Source organism: Cupressus sempervirens, chromosome 11 (genome assembly GCF_028749045.1).
Source record: "Cupressus sempervirens isolate cs-2001-9-10 chromosome 11, ASM2874904v1, whole genome shotgun sequence".
NCBI lineage: Eukaryota > Viridiplantae > Streptophyta > Pinopsida > Cupressales > Cupressaceae > Cupressus > Cupressus sempervirens.
Window position 1 is genome coordinate 616,108,927 of NC_143128.1, and position 17,725 is coordinate 616,126,651.

The following is a 17,725-nucleotide window of genomic DNA, read 5'->3' on the forward strand; positions in this document are numbered from 1 at the left end:
TATGATATCAAATAGTAATTGGTGAATATCATATGTTGATATTCTGATAGACCAATACTTACATGATATCATGTTCTAGAAATCTTCTGACAAAGATTTCCTATATGTATTATTTTTGAAATATTACCTATGGTGTAATCTCTATGTGTTTTATCCTTCTTCATTAAGAGGGAGTGTTAATGTTATAATTCTGTCAAACAAATTATATTTTATATATATGAGATATATAATATATGACAATGTTATATATGGAATAATTAACTTATATTAAGAGTGATATATATATATATATATATATATATATATATATATATATATATATTTCATTATAATATATTGAGAGTATATTATTGTGTTATAACTATAACTAATGTAAGTTAATATATTAAAGAGACATGTCTCTTCAAGAGGCATGCCTCTTTATATCATATATATATTCATTGGAATAGTAAATTGGAAAACACAAAAAAACTCCACAAGTGCTATTACAATTCAAATCATTTTTCACTAACACAAAGAAATGCATGAAACTAAAGAGGATCCTCCAATGGCCGATAGAGACCACTGGAGGATCTTTAGAAAACCTCCATGCAAAGGCCAGTCTCAAAACAATAGAGTTCCGGCTGATAGGAAATGAAAAAAAAAATAAGAAAAAGCTAAGCTATTGAGATCTGATTTTCAGATTTCTTCCAAAAGAAAGATCTAAATACAAATAGAAATATGTGTATAGAATACTACACAATCACAGCCATATAACACAAGAAACTCCAGAAAATTACAGCAAAACTCAAGGACTTCATTCTATTCACTATTTTTCCAAACCTCTCTCCTAAAAAAATCTCTCCTTACAATATTATCTCCTTTCTCTTTTTGAAAAATCCTTCTAATGTAACTCCCAAGAAGCCATCATAACTTTCTTGTGGCAGTTATATATTTTGAATGCCAACACCTGATGCTTTAGGAATATTCATCATTTTCTTCATTTTGATTTTCCCATAAAACATTTTCAAAAACTAGAAACTTTGAACACACCAAAAACAAATTAAAATAAACTCATACTAAGTCCTACGTGGATAATGTTGGATAGGCTTATAAGAATGCCGCCTAAACATTTCCACCACATGGAAAAGGACTTTTATTTTAAAACATAAAACTCGAAACTCACACACTAACATTTCAAATTTCAGATTTTAAACTCAAATCTGCTTTGATTTTTGCTTTGAGCCCCTACACCAGATACAAGGTTCTCCAATGACGATCCATATGCATCAATTCAAAGATACCTCCATATACGTAATGGGAATCGAACATTGGTTATCATTCCCCCCTCCCGCAATGTAAAATTCTCACTCTTATATCGTTGAACAATTTTTTCATCAATAGATCTCATAACTTTAGTCTATTTGCACTATGAGAGGGACACAATAAGACCAACCAGAATCATTTCCATGTAAATCCTTATGTCAGTTATTGCTTTTAGCTCTCCAAGAGTTCACAAAATGAATATTTAATCTTTAAAACCTTTATCCACCTCCAAATACATTTGTTGTGGCAAATATGTTATAGTTCAAATACTCCACATAAAATGAAGCTCCTCAAAGCATCTTGTTGATTATCAATTTTGTAACATTTTATGAATTTGTAAAGTAAAATCTTTGTGGGAAATTGCATCCATTTCACAAAAAAAAATAAAAAACTTTATGATGGAAGAATTGTACTCTTCCTCCTTTCAAATTGCTCATTGATTTTTGTATGTAATAGGTATTACATAGGTATGTAATGAACATGAAGAACAACAATATTTATTAGGTGCTGCTTGGATGTGTTGACTGAATGCTCGATATTTGCATCATTTGATCTCCCTAAAATGCATAGACATTTACCACTTCTATCCTTTGATGTTTCATTGAGTTCGATTGTGTATGTAATTGTTGAATGGACAATGTTTTCTCTGATATATTTCCTCCTTCAAATACAAAAACTCCACAATGACTCGAGTACAATCACGAGTTCCCACTTATGAATCTCTCCATTAATGTTGTTGACAAAATGTCTTTTATGGCGATGATATTCAAAAATATCGTGATTGGTCTCTCTTGGTGTATTTCCACTTACTCAACCAACGAGTAAAGTTTCAATTATATAGATAGGATCTTTGATTGATGTGACCCTTCTACGAGGTCACCATATTAAATATATATATGTATTTTTTATTTTTTTTACTTTTTTATTTTTTCAATTTTCTTGATTAATTTCTCTTTTGTTGTCGAGACTCCTAAGGAATGAGCTCTTATAAATATTAGTGTTTTGAGTGGGTTTCTCAATTTAGCCTTGACTTCATATTTAGACTACCTTTCCTTCTCAATCTAGTAGTTTTTCTCTTCACAATAATCAGAGTCTTCGGCACTTGTAGAGAAAGTGTCAAAGTAGCTAATGTTATACACTCCATCTTGCGAGTGTCCTCAATATTTCACTCAAGGAATGTGACTTTAGAGAGACACAATGCTTTCTTAAGAGTTTTACCTTCCTTAAATGAATCACGCCTCTTTGATTATAACACTTATTATAATGAGTCCTTTCTTTGCTTAACAATTACACCATTTGAATAACTTGTATTTATTAATGTAATCATTTTCATGAATCACTTTTCTTATAACATGGTATCTTTTCGCTAGTGACTTGTGTCTCTTTACTTAGATGTTTCCAAATTTGAAACATGGCTCTCCTCCAATCCCCTACCAGCACATCAACTAGCTTGTTGGACAAAGAGTGCTCATTATCAAAGGATACATAAACAAAATAAGTGGGAGGGTGGTTGTCCAGCCATCACAGAAACTGGTTTGTATATTGGATTGTTCATAGAAATATACCACTAGGAACCACTCGCTTTCAAAATACTGTCACCAATTAATGAAAAATAGTTTGCTTCCAATACGAGGCATGATCTCATGCGCGAAAGATTATGCAACTCCACAAAAATGACCCAAAACTCTCGTCTCTTCATCGTGGTCAATATATGTAACTAGTACTAGGCCCGCTTCATATGGTTGTTAAGATATCATTGACGATGGATAGCCCGACAACTGAATCAGCAAATCCACTACAGCAGTTTGGAAAGAATAAACTTCAACTATTTCTATAAAGTGATTTCCTTCACAAAGACAATACCAATTATTCCGTTGAGCAAAATGTAATATGTTATTTCAGGCTTCAATATAATTATTCTGACTGTATAATGTATTCTTGCAACAATCAAAAACTCGCTTCAGAAAACAGTATTCACGTCCTTTGCCTAGTCAATGAAATGTTTTTGTGATGCCTATATTGATTTTATCTATTAATCATCTTTGCAAATCTATTTACTTCTCTTTGAAGATTGTTGATTTAATGGTCCTCCTATATGTTGTGTTATGAGTGTCGTGGATCCTATATGGAGAAAGTTTCATTGGCTCTCAAACTGGATTTCAATGATTTGTTCTATCTCTTGGCCGTCAATCGCTCCACCTCCATCGTTAGTTTATTCCCCTTTTATTGCTGACTAAGACTATGTCTTATTCCATCTTTCTCCATGTTCGTTCTCAGTTCTTTGGTTTCAACGCAACCTTTGTTGTTGGTTCCTATAAATAAGAGCAAAGATCATGTTCCCTATTTCACATGGAAGACAATTTGGATGGCCATGTGTCAGTTCCAATAATCTTTATTTCTCCCTCTACAGAAGTGATAATGGCCTCTCCCTTCCAAACTAATTGGTTGTGTTGTTAAAGGTGTGTATACACAAACCAGTATATCTCCTGTTTGTTTATTGCTATTGCCTACGTTGATAAATCTTCATTGAATGTCTTTCCAAGGCTCTAATAAACATTCACCACCTTCCTTTTTCTATTTCATCATACTCATTTGCAGCCTGCTCTGATACCATGTTAAAGGTATAGGATCGCTGCAAATATAATAACACTTTCCATTCTTTCTATGTGTTCCAAGTGCAGATTTTGAATGTAGATAAATATAAGTAAAGGAGACATGTCTCTATGGTAATTCCTAAGTTAATAATCATTAGACAATAATAATATATAAACATATATATATATATATATATATATATATATATATAAGTAGATATATGAGAGTTTGTCTAATCGATGATTAACCAAAGAAGGATTGTCTCTAGGCTAATTCAATGCGACTGAAGCTACAACATTAACAATACAATAGCTGATTCTTTGGCTAACAGATTAAATCTAACAATGTCAAATCTCACCTTAATCATCATAGAATTCATGGAACAGGAGCTTTTAGTAATGATTAAATATTGCCATCGAAGTGATCAATTCATGAGAAGTGTGTTGTCCTTATGACAAGCGTTATAATTATCACTTCTTTATTTCGTACGCTTTTTTGGTTAGTTTTGCCTAGGTTTGATCTTAGAGGTGCAATTGTTACTTATTTGAACTACTTTCCCTCTTCCAATTTAGTTATTAACAACACTGCTCATGAGCCTATTGTTGAGAGATTTTGGCCTTCAATTATGGTTCGCCAGAGGAGAAGATGGGAGCTTGCCTCATGTGATAGCTAGAGAACGAAAACAAGGGTTTGGGAGATTTTGCAATTAGGCGGCCTCACCCCTTTCATGAAGCGCCTCCATGGAGGTAACCCCATAATGCAGGAGCATCTTGCATGGGAAAATTATTGGGGAAAAAAAAAAAAAAAAAATTGTGGAGGAGAGAGAAAGTGACGAAAATTAGAGGAGAAATAATAAAAAAATAAAAAAGGGGAAAAAGGAGAAAAGAAAGGAAAAGGTGATTTCTATTTTCAAGGTGCATAGGTGGCATAATAGAAAAAAATAAAAAAATAAATGGTTGTCATTCCATTTATCGAGGTGTGTGGGTAGAATTCTAAAAAGTTATGAATATTGTAGAAAGTTGTGAAAGTTGTAGAAGGTTGTGGAGGAATTCTAGAGGCTTGTGGATAAGTCATGCATTGGGTGGTAAATGCCTATTTAAGCAAGGCATATGAGCATTTCTAATCAAGCTCAAGGGGAAGCTTGGAGAAGCTCAAGGAGTAGCTTGAGAAGTGGAAGCTTGAGGAGGAGTAGCTTGAGAAGGAGAAGCTTGAGAAGTAGAAGCTCGAGAAGTAGAAGCTTTGGAAGGAAAAGCTTGAATGTGTGAAATTTGGAAGGTGTGAAAGAGAAAGAGGAAGTGAAGAGTGAGCTTTCCTGAGTCTGTAGACAGAGCGTTGAATGTGAGGCAGTTTACAGCAGGATTGTGATGGACTTGTGAGTGTGTAGACAGAGCGCCGAACATGAGGCAGTTTACACTTGGATCTTGGATTAGGTTTGTGAGAAGAGCTAGTGACTGCGGTTTAGAAACAAGGAGGTTGCTTGGTGGCTTGCGAGCACAAATTGAGATCTCGGAGGTTTCTACCAGAGTGTGGATCTGGACTAGCTTGGGTTTGGATTGGATCTTGAGAGATCTTGTTGCATTCTTTGTCATGAGTTGGTAAGGGTGGTGTGGCCCTTTGTCAGTGGTATCAGAGCGTACCTTCGTCAGTGGTATCAGAGTGTACCTTCATCAAGTGGTATTTGTCAGTGGTATCAGAACGTACCTTCGTCAGTGGTATCAGAGTGTACCTTCATCAAGTGGTATTAGAGCGTACCGTCATCACCCCACTCTTACTAGACTTTTTCATAGGAATTGGGATGAGGGCTCTTTAGTTATTGATAGTAGGAAATTTACTGTTGATGAAGCGCTTATCTCTATTGTCAATGGTATCCTGGTTCTAGAGAAGAAATTTTATAGGGATAGCAAGTTTTCTGATGCTACAGTGGGTATATTTCCAAAGGATGATAAGGAGAAGAAAGTGTTGCTTAAAATGGACAAATCTGACTACCCTCCCCGTGCCATCAAGAAAATCAAGAGAATGGTGCTTAGGGCTATCATGCAATATGTTACCCTAGATGGCAGATTATCTAAGGTTTGTACCTATCATTTTGTGCTTTTGAATCATTTTCATCACAATAAAAAGGTGGTGATCCCCTACTACTTTTACACCTCCCTGAACACCAGTATTAATGTCATTCAAACGCAGGAGGTCACTAAGACTCTCATTCATGATGATCTAATGGTTCTTATTTATGAGCACCTCAAAGCTAATGTGGTCGGTCACTCCATTCACGACCATTCGAAGTCTGAAGAGGATATGAAGCTTTAGAGTCCTTCAGTAATCATGATTTCACAAACACAAAGATGAGCGAGAACTCTGACTTGGAAGAGGAGGGTATGAAAGCAGTCATAAAAAAGGTAAGGCCAAGCATTCTTCTTCTAAGAGGAAAAGTGTCTCTAACACCAACAAGAAAGGTTTGAAGAGGGAAAGAATATGAAAGGGGGGCGTGTCTTCAGAAGAAGATTAAAATGAAGAGGATGAAGAAATGGATATAGATAGAGAAGAGGTTAGGGAGTAGAAGAAAAATTTTGTAGTTTTGGGAAGGCCAATAGCCCAAAGAAAATTGTTAGGGCTGCCTCTCTTCCTCCAAATGTGGAGGATGTTACTGGTACTAACCCAAAGAATGTTGATGAGCCCAAGATTGAGGCTACCCCTGTCAAGGAGAATGTTGAGGGAACAACTGAGAAAGTCAATAACTTTACCTTAAGAGTTCCCAAGTAGATAATGACCTTTGATTCTAGTGCTATGGTGAAAGGCATAACGTTAATCTAGAGCAGCTCATAGACCCTTCCATGATTATTTTGAGCGATGCCAGCCAAGAACATGGCCTTGATGTTTTGCGAGCGACCAAAAATGAGGTGTTGGATTTCTAAAGGGCAATTAAGTGATCTTTTCATGAAATCAAAGACATTAACCTGGAGATGAAGGCTATGGAGAGCATATTTGATATTCTCGAGGTTGTAGTTGTGGGTAGAGACTACTAATGGGAATGCCCTGGGTGATTGTGATAATGAAGAGCTAATTAGGAAGAAGGAAGTTGCTAGGTTTAGGAAGATTGAAGGCAGAATCTCTTTGCTAGTAAACAAAATGCTAGCATGGACACTGCGCTAAAGAACATTGCCGATTAGAGTTACAAAATTCTAGGTGGTCACCTCTAGATCCTATTGGGGAAGTAGGAGAGCTCGACTAATGACAAGGCTATTATCAAGGTGGCTGATGAGACAGACAGTCCAAGGGACACTCTGAATCGCCCCACCCAGAGAACTAGAGCTACTACCAAGAAGAAGGACCACCTGCTGCAAAGCAGTTTCAAGACACTAGTTGGGCAGTTGATGAAATGGAGAAACTGGAGTTAGAAATTGTTGAGCTTCTTAAGTGTCTTAGGTAGTTGGTGTGTGTTTTCTCTTTGTTTCTATTTTGTTGTCTTTTGATGGGCTTGTCTCTTGTTGTCGGTTTCAGTTTGTTGGCTTTTGTTTGGTTTACAGCCTATTTATTTTTTATGTTGTTTTGTCTTGTCGAGCTCTAATGGTTTATCTTTATTGTGTGTTGTTGTAAAGGGTTTCAATTTCACTTAATCAAAACATATATATGTTGTTAATATCGGTAGTTATATTTATGTACTTGTATTTGTAGGTCACATTACGCATGGTCATATGTCAGAGATATATGCATGGTATTGACATTATATATATACATATATAAAACAAATGCATGTATATAGAACGCAACCTATTAAATATAGGGAATACTAATGTAATAATAATTATATTTATATGTATAAGAATTATACCAATATATATAATTTGTAATTTAAAGGAATTAGGACAGTTATAGTCTATCCACTTATTCTCTCGCTAGTCTTCGGAGTTGATAGATAGTGTTATGTAGGGAAAGGCCAAGTGAATCCAAAGAATGTACTGGTGTCAAGCACCCTACGACAAGTAAATCCACGCTCTTCTTAGGGTGAGATTAGGAGAGAAGCAAGGAATCAAGACTTAAACATGTTGATTACTAAATGTATTATGAATTATATATTGTTTCCTTAAATTGAATTAACTGGGTGTGTAATAATGTGTGTTAAACATTCGCCATGGACAACCTCCAATTAGAGGTCATTACATGGAAGATTTTTAGTTCCTGTCAAGGCAGGAATACTTATGCATTCATGTCAATCCAAATATGACATTAACACTAATCAATCAAATCCAAGAATTTAAAAGATTATATGAGATTTCAAATGTTTATATCTTTTTCTAATTTTTCATTATTTTATAAATCACATTTTTCATCCATTCTATTGGTCTATACTATTTCTGGTGGGGAAAAAAATTAATTTTCTTCAACAAAAAATACAAATATTTTCTAACAACTTCATCTTCCATTAATGAATGTATTAATTATAACTTTATCTTTTCCACATTTGTGACAAGTTGATAAGATTTTATTTTTCAATCATTTTATCGTCCACCTCACACAACATGTCTAATCAATATTAATTATCACAATCTACTAAATATTTTTAATTTCTTATTTTAAATATATTTATTATTAGTTTTACATTGATGTTTATTTTTGACTATTTGATATAACTTGTTCCTAAAACTTCATGTAATGCATAAGTTCAAATTATACTTATATATATATATAACTAATAAATATGTCTTTTTAATATAATTTCAATATGTTATATCTTTATATTTGAATTTCTAATTTTTTTTTAACTTTTCTTTTTTAATAAAAGTAGTTAAATTATTAATATTATTTTACTTTTATAAAAATAAATTAAACAATATTATTTTTCAATTATATTTTATAATAGTGTTTGTAATATGTATAATTGATAAGTGTTACAATTTTTAAATTATATTATTTATTATTATTAACATTTTTTAATTAAAACAATTTATCATTTAGTTTAAATACATTTAAAACTTAAACATATATTTTTATATTAAATTAATAATTATATTTTATATCAAAAAACATACTAAAGAAATAACCACAAAATAGAAATAATTCAATTCTAAAAATATATAAATTATTATTAGGTTTTTATAAACTATGTATTAAAATTAAATAGTTATATTTTATTTCTTATTTATTACATCATATTTATTCATCAACATCAAATTTATATGTATTACATCTATTTATTATTTACAAATGTACATATTAAATTATATAGATATTATTTCATAATTAAAAATTACTTAATTTTATGAAAATTTTGGAAATACAAAACATAAAATAGTAAACCTTCTCTAATTGTGTAAAATTGAACAATTAGTTTTACTTATAAAATATTTTTATATTTCAATACATTTCATTTTTTCTTATAGAAATGTGACTTTTAATATAAAAATTAAATTCTTAGTTTCATTAATTAAAATATAATATATTTTAATTTTTTATTATTACCATGATTTTATTTTCACTATTTGTTTTATTAAGATAAATAATTATATTTAATTATCTCTCTCTCACACACACAACTTATGTTGGTATCACTCTATCTTACTATTTTATTTCTCTTCCTCTTCCTCCTCTATATTATATATCCTTTGTTCCTCTGCATAGATGTTTATTTTGTTATTGTTGTATACTGCTATTTATCTCTATCTATATCTCTATCCTACCTTTTGTCTAGTGCTAATGATTAAAAATAGTGTGAGTTCCATTTGATAATCAAGATGAGAATAATACATAGTTGGGGGAGTTATTCCAACTACTTATGGTTGTCTAGTAGCATGCATGGTATGCTTAAACATATAATGTGATACTCCAAATGTTTCATCACTTCTTCAAGTTCTATAATTCAAATATTGGTATGGATATCTTTCCTCACTGCACATAATTTAAGTTGTCAATGTAGAAGGTGCAAATTTGTCTACAGCATATGTATTGATCGTAGTATGATATTAAGTACTCAGTGCCATATTGGGGACTTTGGCCTCTTATTCTTGGGCTTAAATGTCCAAAGATATAATAATATAGCACGAGAACTTAACAACAAAATATGAGCCATCCTATCAGATCACAAGCACATTTCTAGGACGAGAATTTAACAACAAAATATGAGCAATCCTATCAGATCACAAGTGCATTTCTAGGCAAAAATTAATGCATTCATAATGTTAATTTAGATTCTCACTCATCAACACCACTACAACCATTATATGTTAGGTAGGAACTATGACGCATTGCGTCTCTTGTTATTATACCAAAAATATCATAAAGATGATTACAACGAGTATAGCATCATACAAAACGAGTAAAAAATCTCAAAATGTAGCGAAAGGAGGCTAATCATCCCTCAAGGCAAACTCCTCATCACTGGAACACAATAAAGTTGATTTTAAAACACCAACTTGATTCAACACAATTTCTCCATCGATTTCTTCTTTTGTTTTTAAATTCAAATGTGGGAGTTTGAGAGCGGCCCAGGTCAAGGGGCAATGCCCCTTGTTGGATCTTGGCGCACCGCCTAGGGTGCGCTCCATGTCACAATACAAAGTGAGGTCGAGGAGCAACACCTCCACCACCAAGCACATTTTCCCTCTTGTGTGGCATAAAATTCACTTTTATGGTCGTCCACCAATGAAGGACAAGCAGATGTTCTCAGAATGGTTAAAGCACCCTTGGGCACCCCAAGAAGAGCAGTGGTGGAGGGACACCCCATCCCCCTATCATAGGAACGTAGGGGTCCACAAGGGGGACATGTCCCCATGTTACACTAAGTATTGTAGATGTATGATATTGTCAACTATATAGATATAAATATACATTAACTTGCACATCTTTATTAGAAGCATCTAGATATGTTAGAGATGAATTCTGCAAAGTATATTGACATTCACATCTGTTGAAATATGCACATGGAGTACAAATATTCCTTCATAACACAATGACTAAAGTTGTTCTTGCCACTTGATCTGCTGTAGATTTGATTGTTTCTGCTGTATGATTGCTTTTGTTGTAGATTTGATTGTCTCTTCTACATAATCGTAGGTTCGATTGTCTTTGTTGTATAATTGTCTCTGTTGTATATGCATTTCCCTCTACTGGCATTTGATGGTCTTCTTGAAATAAGTCCCCCTAAAAAACATTGCTCAAGTCTGCCTTGAATCTCTTATAAATCTAACCTTTTAGATTGCTCTCAAATTAACTTATACGTCTATTAAATTTCTCGTTTAGGTCTGCTCATACCCTTCCTTAAGATTTTTTATCATAAGCCCTCTTAATTCCACAAACTCTGATTTTTCATAACCCAGATCTGATTTATAAGTCTGCTCCTATACAGAAAGATACTTACTCAGTTGCCTCTACCCAACCCACCTACGCCCACCCCCCACACCCACTCAAAAAATATCATCCCAAAGGAGGCAGCCTTTCACAAATAAGAAAACTTTATTGAGAGAGATGTCTCTATAAGAAAGAGCTGGCCCTTTTTAATAGAGGTGCCCCATATTTTTTAAAATGGAACTGGAATATGAGGGAATCAGGCCTAATTGTTATTCTTAATTTATTTTAACTCCTCATTTACTGAAGGTTTTGCAACAAGGGTTGCAAGAAGAGTGGGCTTAGCTGGAGAAAACTCCCTAGTTAAGCGCACCAAAGCTGGGGTACTACTAGGATGAGTAGCCTCCGGGACTTCCCGGTGCTTCACTTCTATGAACATCACCTAGATGCAATGAGTGTTGTGTGTTCCATCCATTTTCATGAGAGATGGGTTCTTGCGACACTACTCGTGAAGCATGCGTCAATGAGTTTCACTCAAAAAACTTCAGAGTTGAATCCTAACAGCAATGTCAGAATTTGACTTGTTTTGGGATATATCAAGTTTCAACTTTTTTAAATTGATGAGCTTAAAGGGCTTTCTAATGAATGGTTCATAAGGTACAACACTTGTTAAAAGTTTTTTGTAAATGGGGTTGCAAGTAGAGTGGACTTAACCAAGGTGGAAACATCATAGTTAAGCATGCTCGAGCTAAAAAAGAATTGGGATGGGTGACATCCCAAGAAGTCCCAATGCTACACGTCTGTGAGCATCACCTAGATGCAATGAGTGCTAAGTGTTCCATTCATCTATTATGGTAAAATAATGAAAGAGAGAGAAATAGAAACATTCTAAAGCAAAGTAACAAGAATCGGAATCAGCAAGGCCGAATCGAATCGTGAATCGGCAATGAATTGGCAATGAATCGGCGATGAATCGGCAAATTTGAAAAAACCCTTTAAATTTAAAGATTTTAACAATTTAAAACTTATTTCATGCACCCTTTATTGAATATAACTTAAACACACTATAAAATCATCAAATAGAAGTTAAAACTTAACATACATAAACATGGAACATAAAATCCATCACATATGTAATTATGTTATCTAAAATGTAAATTGTAGGCTAGCTGAAGTAAATAGAAATCAAATGATCATAATGATTTAAATCATAGAATGTATGTAAGATGATCCATAAGACATCAAATCATAAATGTATGTAAGAATCTAAGATGAAGATCCATGAAAGTTTGAAACATATGTCTATCAATGATTCAGTATCAATATCTGTAAACAAAATATAAAAACAAGGCTCCAGCTCAAGCCTCAGACTCATAGTCATCATCATCATCCTCAACATCATCCTGAAGCTCGGCTGCAACCTCAGCCTCAGCCTCTGAGTATCCAGTCTGCCTAGTAGCAAGGCGTCTAATGTAGGTCTTAGAGAACTGCCAAGCCATATCTCCCGCATGTAAGATGGGCTCATGAACGTCGCTAGGGTCTGTGCTGTGTGTGCACGTGTGCGTCTACCAATGCCTGAAGAACGTGCTCTAGCTGCCTCAGCCTCTATATCCACCTGGGCGATTCATGCCGATTTTTTCAGGCGATTCATGCGATTTTTTGAATGAATCGCCTGAATCGGCGGTTCAGGCGATTCACCTGATGAAATCGGCAATGGCGATTTCCGACTCCAAAAAAATCGCCCTTGCTGAATCTAATCGCTGAATCGCCTATTCAGGCGATTTTATGGCGATTCTCGTTACTCTGTTCTAAAGAGAGAAAGAGAGTCTCCATAACAAACAAGAGGAGTTTATGGAAACATTACAAAAAGAGTTATCACTAGGAAAAGATGAAAGAGAGTGTAAATAGAAACTATCCAATATCGCATTACCCTCCCATAATGGTCAATCTATCTTCAAAAAACAGAAATTTGCATGTCCTCAAAAAGCGTAAAAGGCAGCCTCAAGTTGATCAAAGAGGTCTGCATGTTCTACAATGTTGGTTTGTGGCTGAAATCCACCCTGCTTCCACTAATCAAAAGCAATGCGAGTCTTGCAATCTCGAAGCACATGACCAAATTTGTGGCAGTAGTTGCACTAAAAGTTCTTCTACTTGGAGCTATCTTGAGATAGAGTTGATGAATGAGATGGGCCTTTATCCTTAAGAAAGGATTGGGCTGAAAATGCCTATTTAGAGGAAGACAAAGGAGCACTACTACCAAAATGTTGTTTCCAACAATCCTATTGCAGAAGTTTGACGCACAAATTTGAGAACTTCAATTTAATGTTTCCAATGATCCTGTTGCAGAAGTTTGGCACACAGATCTGAGAACTTTAATTCAACATAGTTGCAGTAATGTTGAGTGTCTCAATAAAATGCTCATAGGATGGTGGTAGGCTTTTTAGAGTAATGACCACCATGTCCTCTTCCTCCATTTTACAGCCAATGGCCTCAAGCTGATCCTTGATGTCCTTAATCTTCAGAAGATGATCTTGTAAGGACATATGCTCATCCATAATCTTGGAGAATAGCTGATTCTTCAGAAAGAACGCTTTGCATTTATTTGATATCTAGTGGAGATCCTTTAGAATTTTCCACATCTCTACACCTATCTTGTCAGATGGCACTTGAGGCAACTGATCATCGATAACTGGAAGCTTAATAAGCATAACTACTTACGATTATTAAACTTCTCTTGAGTAGCATCGGTTGTGGTAGGATGAATCTATGTACCTAGAACAAGCACCTCAAGATGACAGTACGTGAAGATCGTCATCATTCTCTGCTTCTAGGTATTGTAGTTCTTTCTATTGAATCGTTCACTGCCTTTCAGCATAAGACTGGTGAAAGATGCCATTGTACGTTTTTCAATGAAAAAGTGTGAAAAAACTGAGACGGCACAAACTTCAAGGCAGGTTGACAGAAGATCTAGAAAATTTGAAGAGACATCCGAATAAGAGCTCAAAAAACCCAGATAGAATCTGTTGTTAGATTTTGATTCCACTAGCACAAAAATAGAGGCACGGAATGCAAAAAATTTGTAAATTTGACTTGAGAATCGAGGGTTTTCAAAAAAAACCTTAGCCGGTTTTAAAAACATGAAAAAAATTGCGGAGTTCTTTGAACAAAGGGCAGATTTTAATCTATGCAAGGGGGCGCATTAGCTGAAGAATGTAGAAGATGGAGGCAGAAATTGCGAGAAAGGTCAAATAAGCGTCACGTTCGATCAAAAAAGTAGCAAAAAACACTAAAAATGGCAAAAAAGCTCACGCGTTTTGCAGAAAAAGAGACAGTGGGTGAATAAAAAAAGGTTGCAGAAGACCAAAAAATGCCTAAGCCATTGACAAGAAACAAGAAAAACATGACCAGAAGTCAAAGCCACTTCTGCAACAGGAGGATGATGTCCACAATCTTGAGGAAAAAAATGTGATTTTAATGACCTTTGATCTTGCACAAAAAAATTGCAAAAAAATTTGGATGTCTAATCCCTAGTCAGGTTTGGGGGAAAAAAAGATGCAAATTTTGAATACACTCGGGCAAATATTTCGAAAATTTTGAACTAATAATTTCAAAAAAGAAATTAAATATTTTCGAAGAGGCTAGGAATTTGCTCTGATATCATATTATGGTAAAATAATGAATGCGTTCTTAAACAGAGATCATAAATGCTCTATATATACTAGTATACACAAGAATGTTTCTATAATGAACAAAGAGAGAAATAGAAACATCCTATAAAGAAAAAGTTTTCATAACAAATAGAAGGAGTTTATGGAAAAATTACAAAAAAAGTGACCATTAGAAAAAGACGAAAGAGAGAGTAAATAGAAACTATCTAATATTGTAATATCATCCTCATCAGAGATGGGTTCTTGTGAGCCACTACTGATGAAACATGGGTGAATGAGTTTGACTCAAAACCTACAAACTTGAATCTTGATAGCAATATCACAATTTGACTTGTTGAGGAAAATATCTCCTACTTATCAATAGGGAGGGTGCTTTGAAGACCATCAAGCATACTGGGAATTATTATCTTTGGAACCAAAGATAAATAGCCACTTGTCATAGAGATCTTTCATACCTACATTTGAGAAATGTTGAAGTTTCAAAACAGAATTCAGCTGTTCATACCGTAGCCACCATATAGATAAAATCAGAAAATTGTCAATCCAATGGGTCAGAAAATTGATGCCTAATGTACCAATAGTTTCAGTCAATGTACTTTCATTGACGTACAACATAAACTAAGAAGCATTCTAACAGAATGATTGTGAAATTTAATTAATGACCAAAAATATGTAAAAGCAAATATTATCCAATTGTTAAAATCAAGGATTGAAAGAAAATAGTCCAGGAAAGGGAGAAAAAGGTGACTTACTTTCAAGATCCCGAACAAGACTACGAAGTTGTCCGCACTCTATGTCCAAACGTTGCTTTGCCTCTATAACAAATGAAGAGGAATACATTAAATGGACTAATACAATACATTCAATATGGTCAATATAAACACAAATATACCTAGTTTAACCTAAAAGTGAAATAGTATGCAATATTACTAAATATACATATGCATGTCATAAAGGCTACCATACAAATGAATTGCTATTCATTGTTTAAATTGTTTTTTCATAACATGGTACCAATTCTCTTTAGAGCATGGCTAAGGTTTTAATTTTTTATATAAAACAATAAAAACACATATGAAAAATGTCACCTTTTCTATAGGGGTTTTCACAACTCATTTTATATAGTTAATTTCATCCAACAATAAAAAGTATGATATACAAGTATACACAAGAATATGTAGTCATGAAACTTTAGAATCGAAAGTATGTATGTATGCACATATTCATAGATGCATCTACATACATGTATGCATGTGAGAATGCTTGCATGCATATATGCATGTTTATGGATGTATGAATGTATGCATGTATGTATGTAGCAGTATGTATCTATGTATGCATGCATGTACTGGTATATGTATGCATGTATGTATGAATTTTACATGGTTTTTGTATTAACAAACCTACATCCTCCAACAAAAAAAGCCAAACCAAGATCTCTACCAAAACCAGCAACTTAGGTTTTAAGTTTTAACTTTGACTTTATAACTATACTTTAGGTTTTTAAATTTATTTGTCAAGTAATTTATAGATGTTCTTTTAGATATTTGCATAACTAATTGATTCACACTGATCAAAAAAGAATTTAATCTTTTTTGTATCCTTTGCTTGTGCTCTTATGCTAAACAATGTACATGGATTTTGCGATCAAATGAGACAACCTCAAGGTTCCTTCTATCCATGGACTTAACTCTTTTGATGTTATGTCGGTCATCACATAGGGACTTGTGTTGTTCATTCAATGGATATCAACTACTTCAAACATTTCCAACCAAACAAACTACAAAGGGATAAAAAAGCTATTCTACTCCTAGAATGCAAGAGATGATGAATGCCTTTGTGACTTAGACTTAGCTTAACCATCGACATCAACCAAGATAGTGTGAGCTCCTAAAGCAGATGTACAATATTCAAACTATCACCATTCCATTAAAACCATCCATCGCTGCATATCAATGTGCAAGCAACAATCAAAGTAAAGCTCATTAGTAATGTTTTTGACCATGCAAGGAAAACTTGCAATCAACAAGTAGCTAGTGGTTTGGTCTAAGCAAGTTCACCAAAGATGCATCCAAAATATCTTTCATTTAACAAAACCCTACTGAACAACATAAGTAAATCCTAAGCTAAGTGAGGAAAATTGGAAACCGTGCAATACTCCAAAGCAACACAAATAATCCACCATGAAGACCAACAATGAATTAGCAATTATTTTGATACCATTATGGCAACATTTTCAACAAATCACCTTTTATAAATGATAGGAGTAGAGCTTATAAAGGAACCCTAAACATAATGAATAGTTGTGATCAATTTGAAACCAATGGCTCATATTAAGTCATAACAAACGCTAATTAGGGCAACCACAAATAACCAATAAAAATGAGGCACCACCTTGTGGGTCAATGAGAAAATTACACTCCATATCCTCCTGACGATGAACTAATGAGAAAATAATATGTTCCACATGTCCATTTATGAATGATTCTGATTGAATGATCTTGGAGGCGTCAACATGGACTCTCTAATTGGTTGAATGTTGACTGTTCACCACCTCAGTGTTAATGTTCGGGTAGCTGCAGCAGAGATCATTCCTACCTGTGATTGTTGTGCAAACCAAATCAGATCTCAAGCCTTCTCAGCTCATGATGCTGAATCATTTCTTCTTTCTACGTCAGGCCTGAGCAACTTCATTGTTCTATTCCTTTTCTGTTGATGATATATATGAGTGCTTATTTTGTAGATGGTTCATGTTTTGTGTATCCTCAACCATCCAACCTTTATGAGATTTCATATAGGCGTCTTTATTTATCAAGCTCATGAGGTATTGTCGTTCGTGACTTATGGTCTTCCCTTTTGTGATTGCATTGATCAAGTAG

The 17,725-nt window shown here is 34.1% G+C and overlaps 1 protein-coding gene across 4 annotated transcripts in view; it reads right to left on the reverse strand.

The window, feature by feature from the left end:
- LOC149531199 (alpha-1,3-mannosyl-glycoprotein 2-beta-N-acetylglucosaminyltransferase-like) overlaps positions 1-17,725 on the reverse strand; it is a 196,165-nt gene that overhangs the window by 106,156 nt on the left and 72,284 nt on the right. For all 4 annotated transcript variants that reach the window (XM_089811949.1, XM_089811950.1, XM_089811951.1 and 1 more), the window contains one exon: positions 15,599-15,661. In XM_089811949.1, coding sequence (XP_089668075.1) covers positions 15,599-15,661 — 63 coding nt within the window. The remainder of the gene's footprint in view (positions 1-15,598; positions 15,662-17,725) is intronic.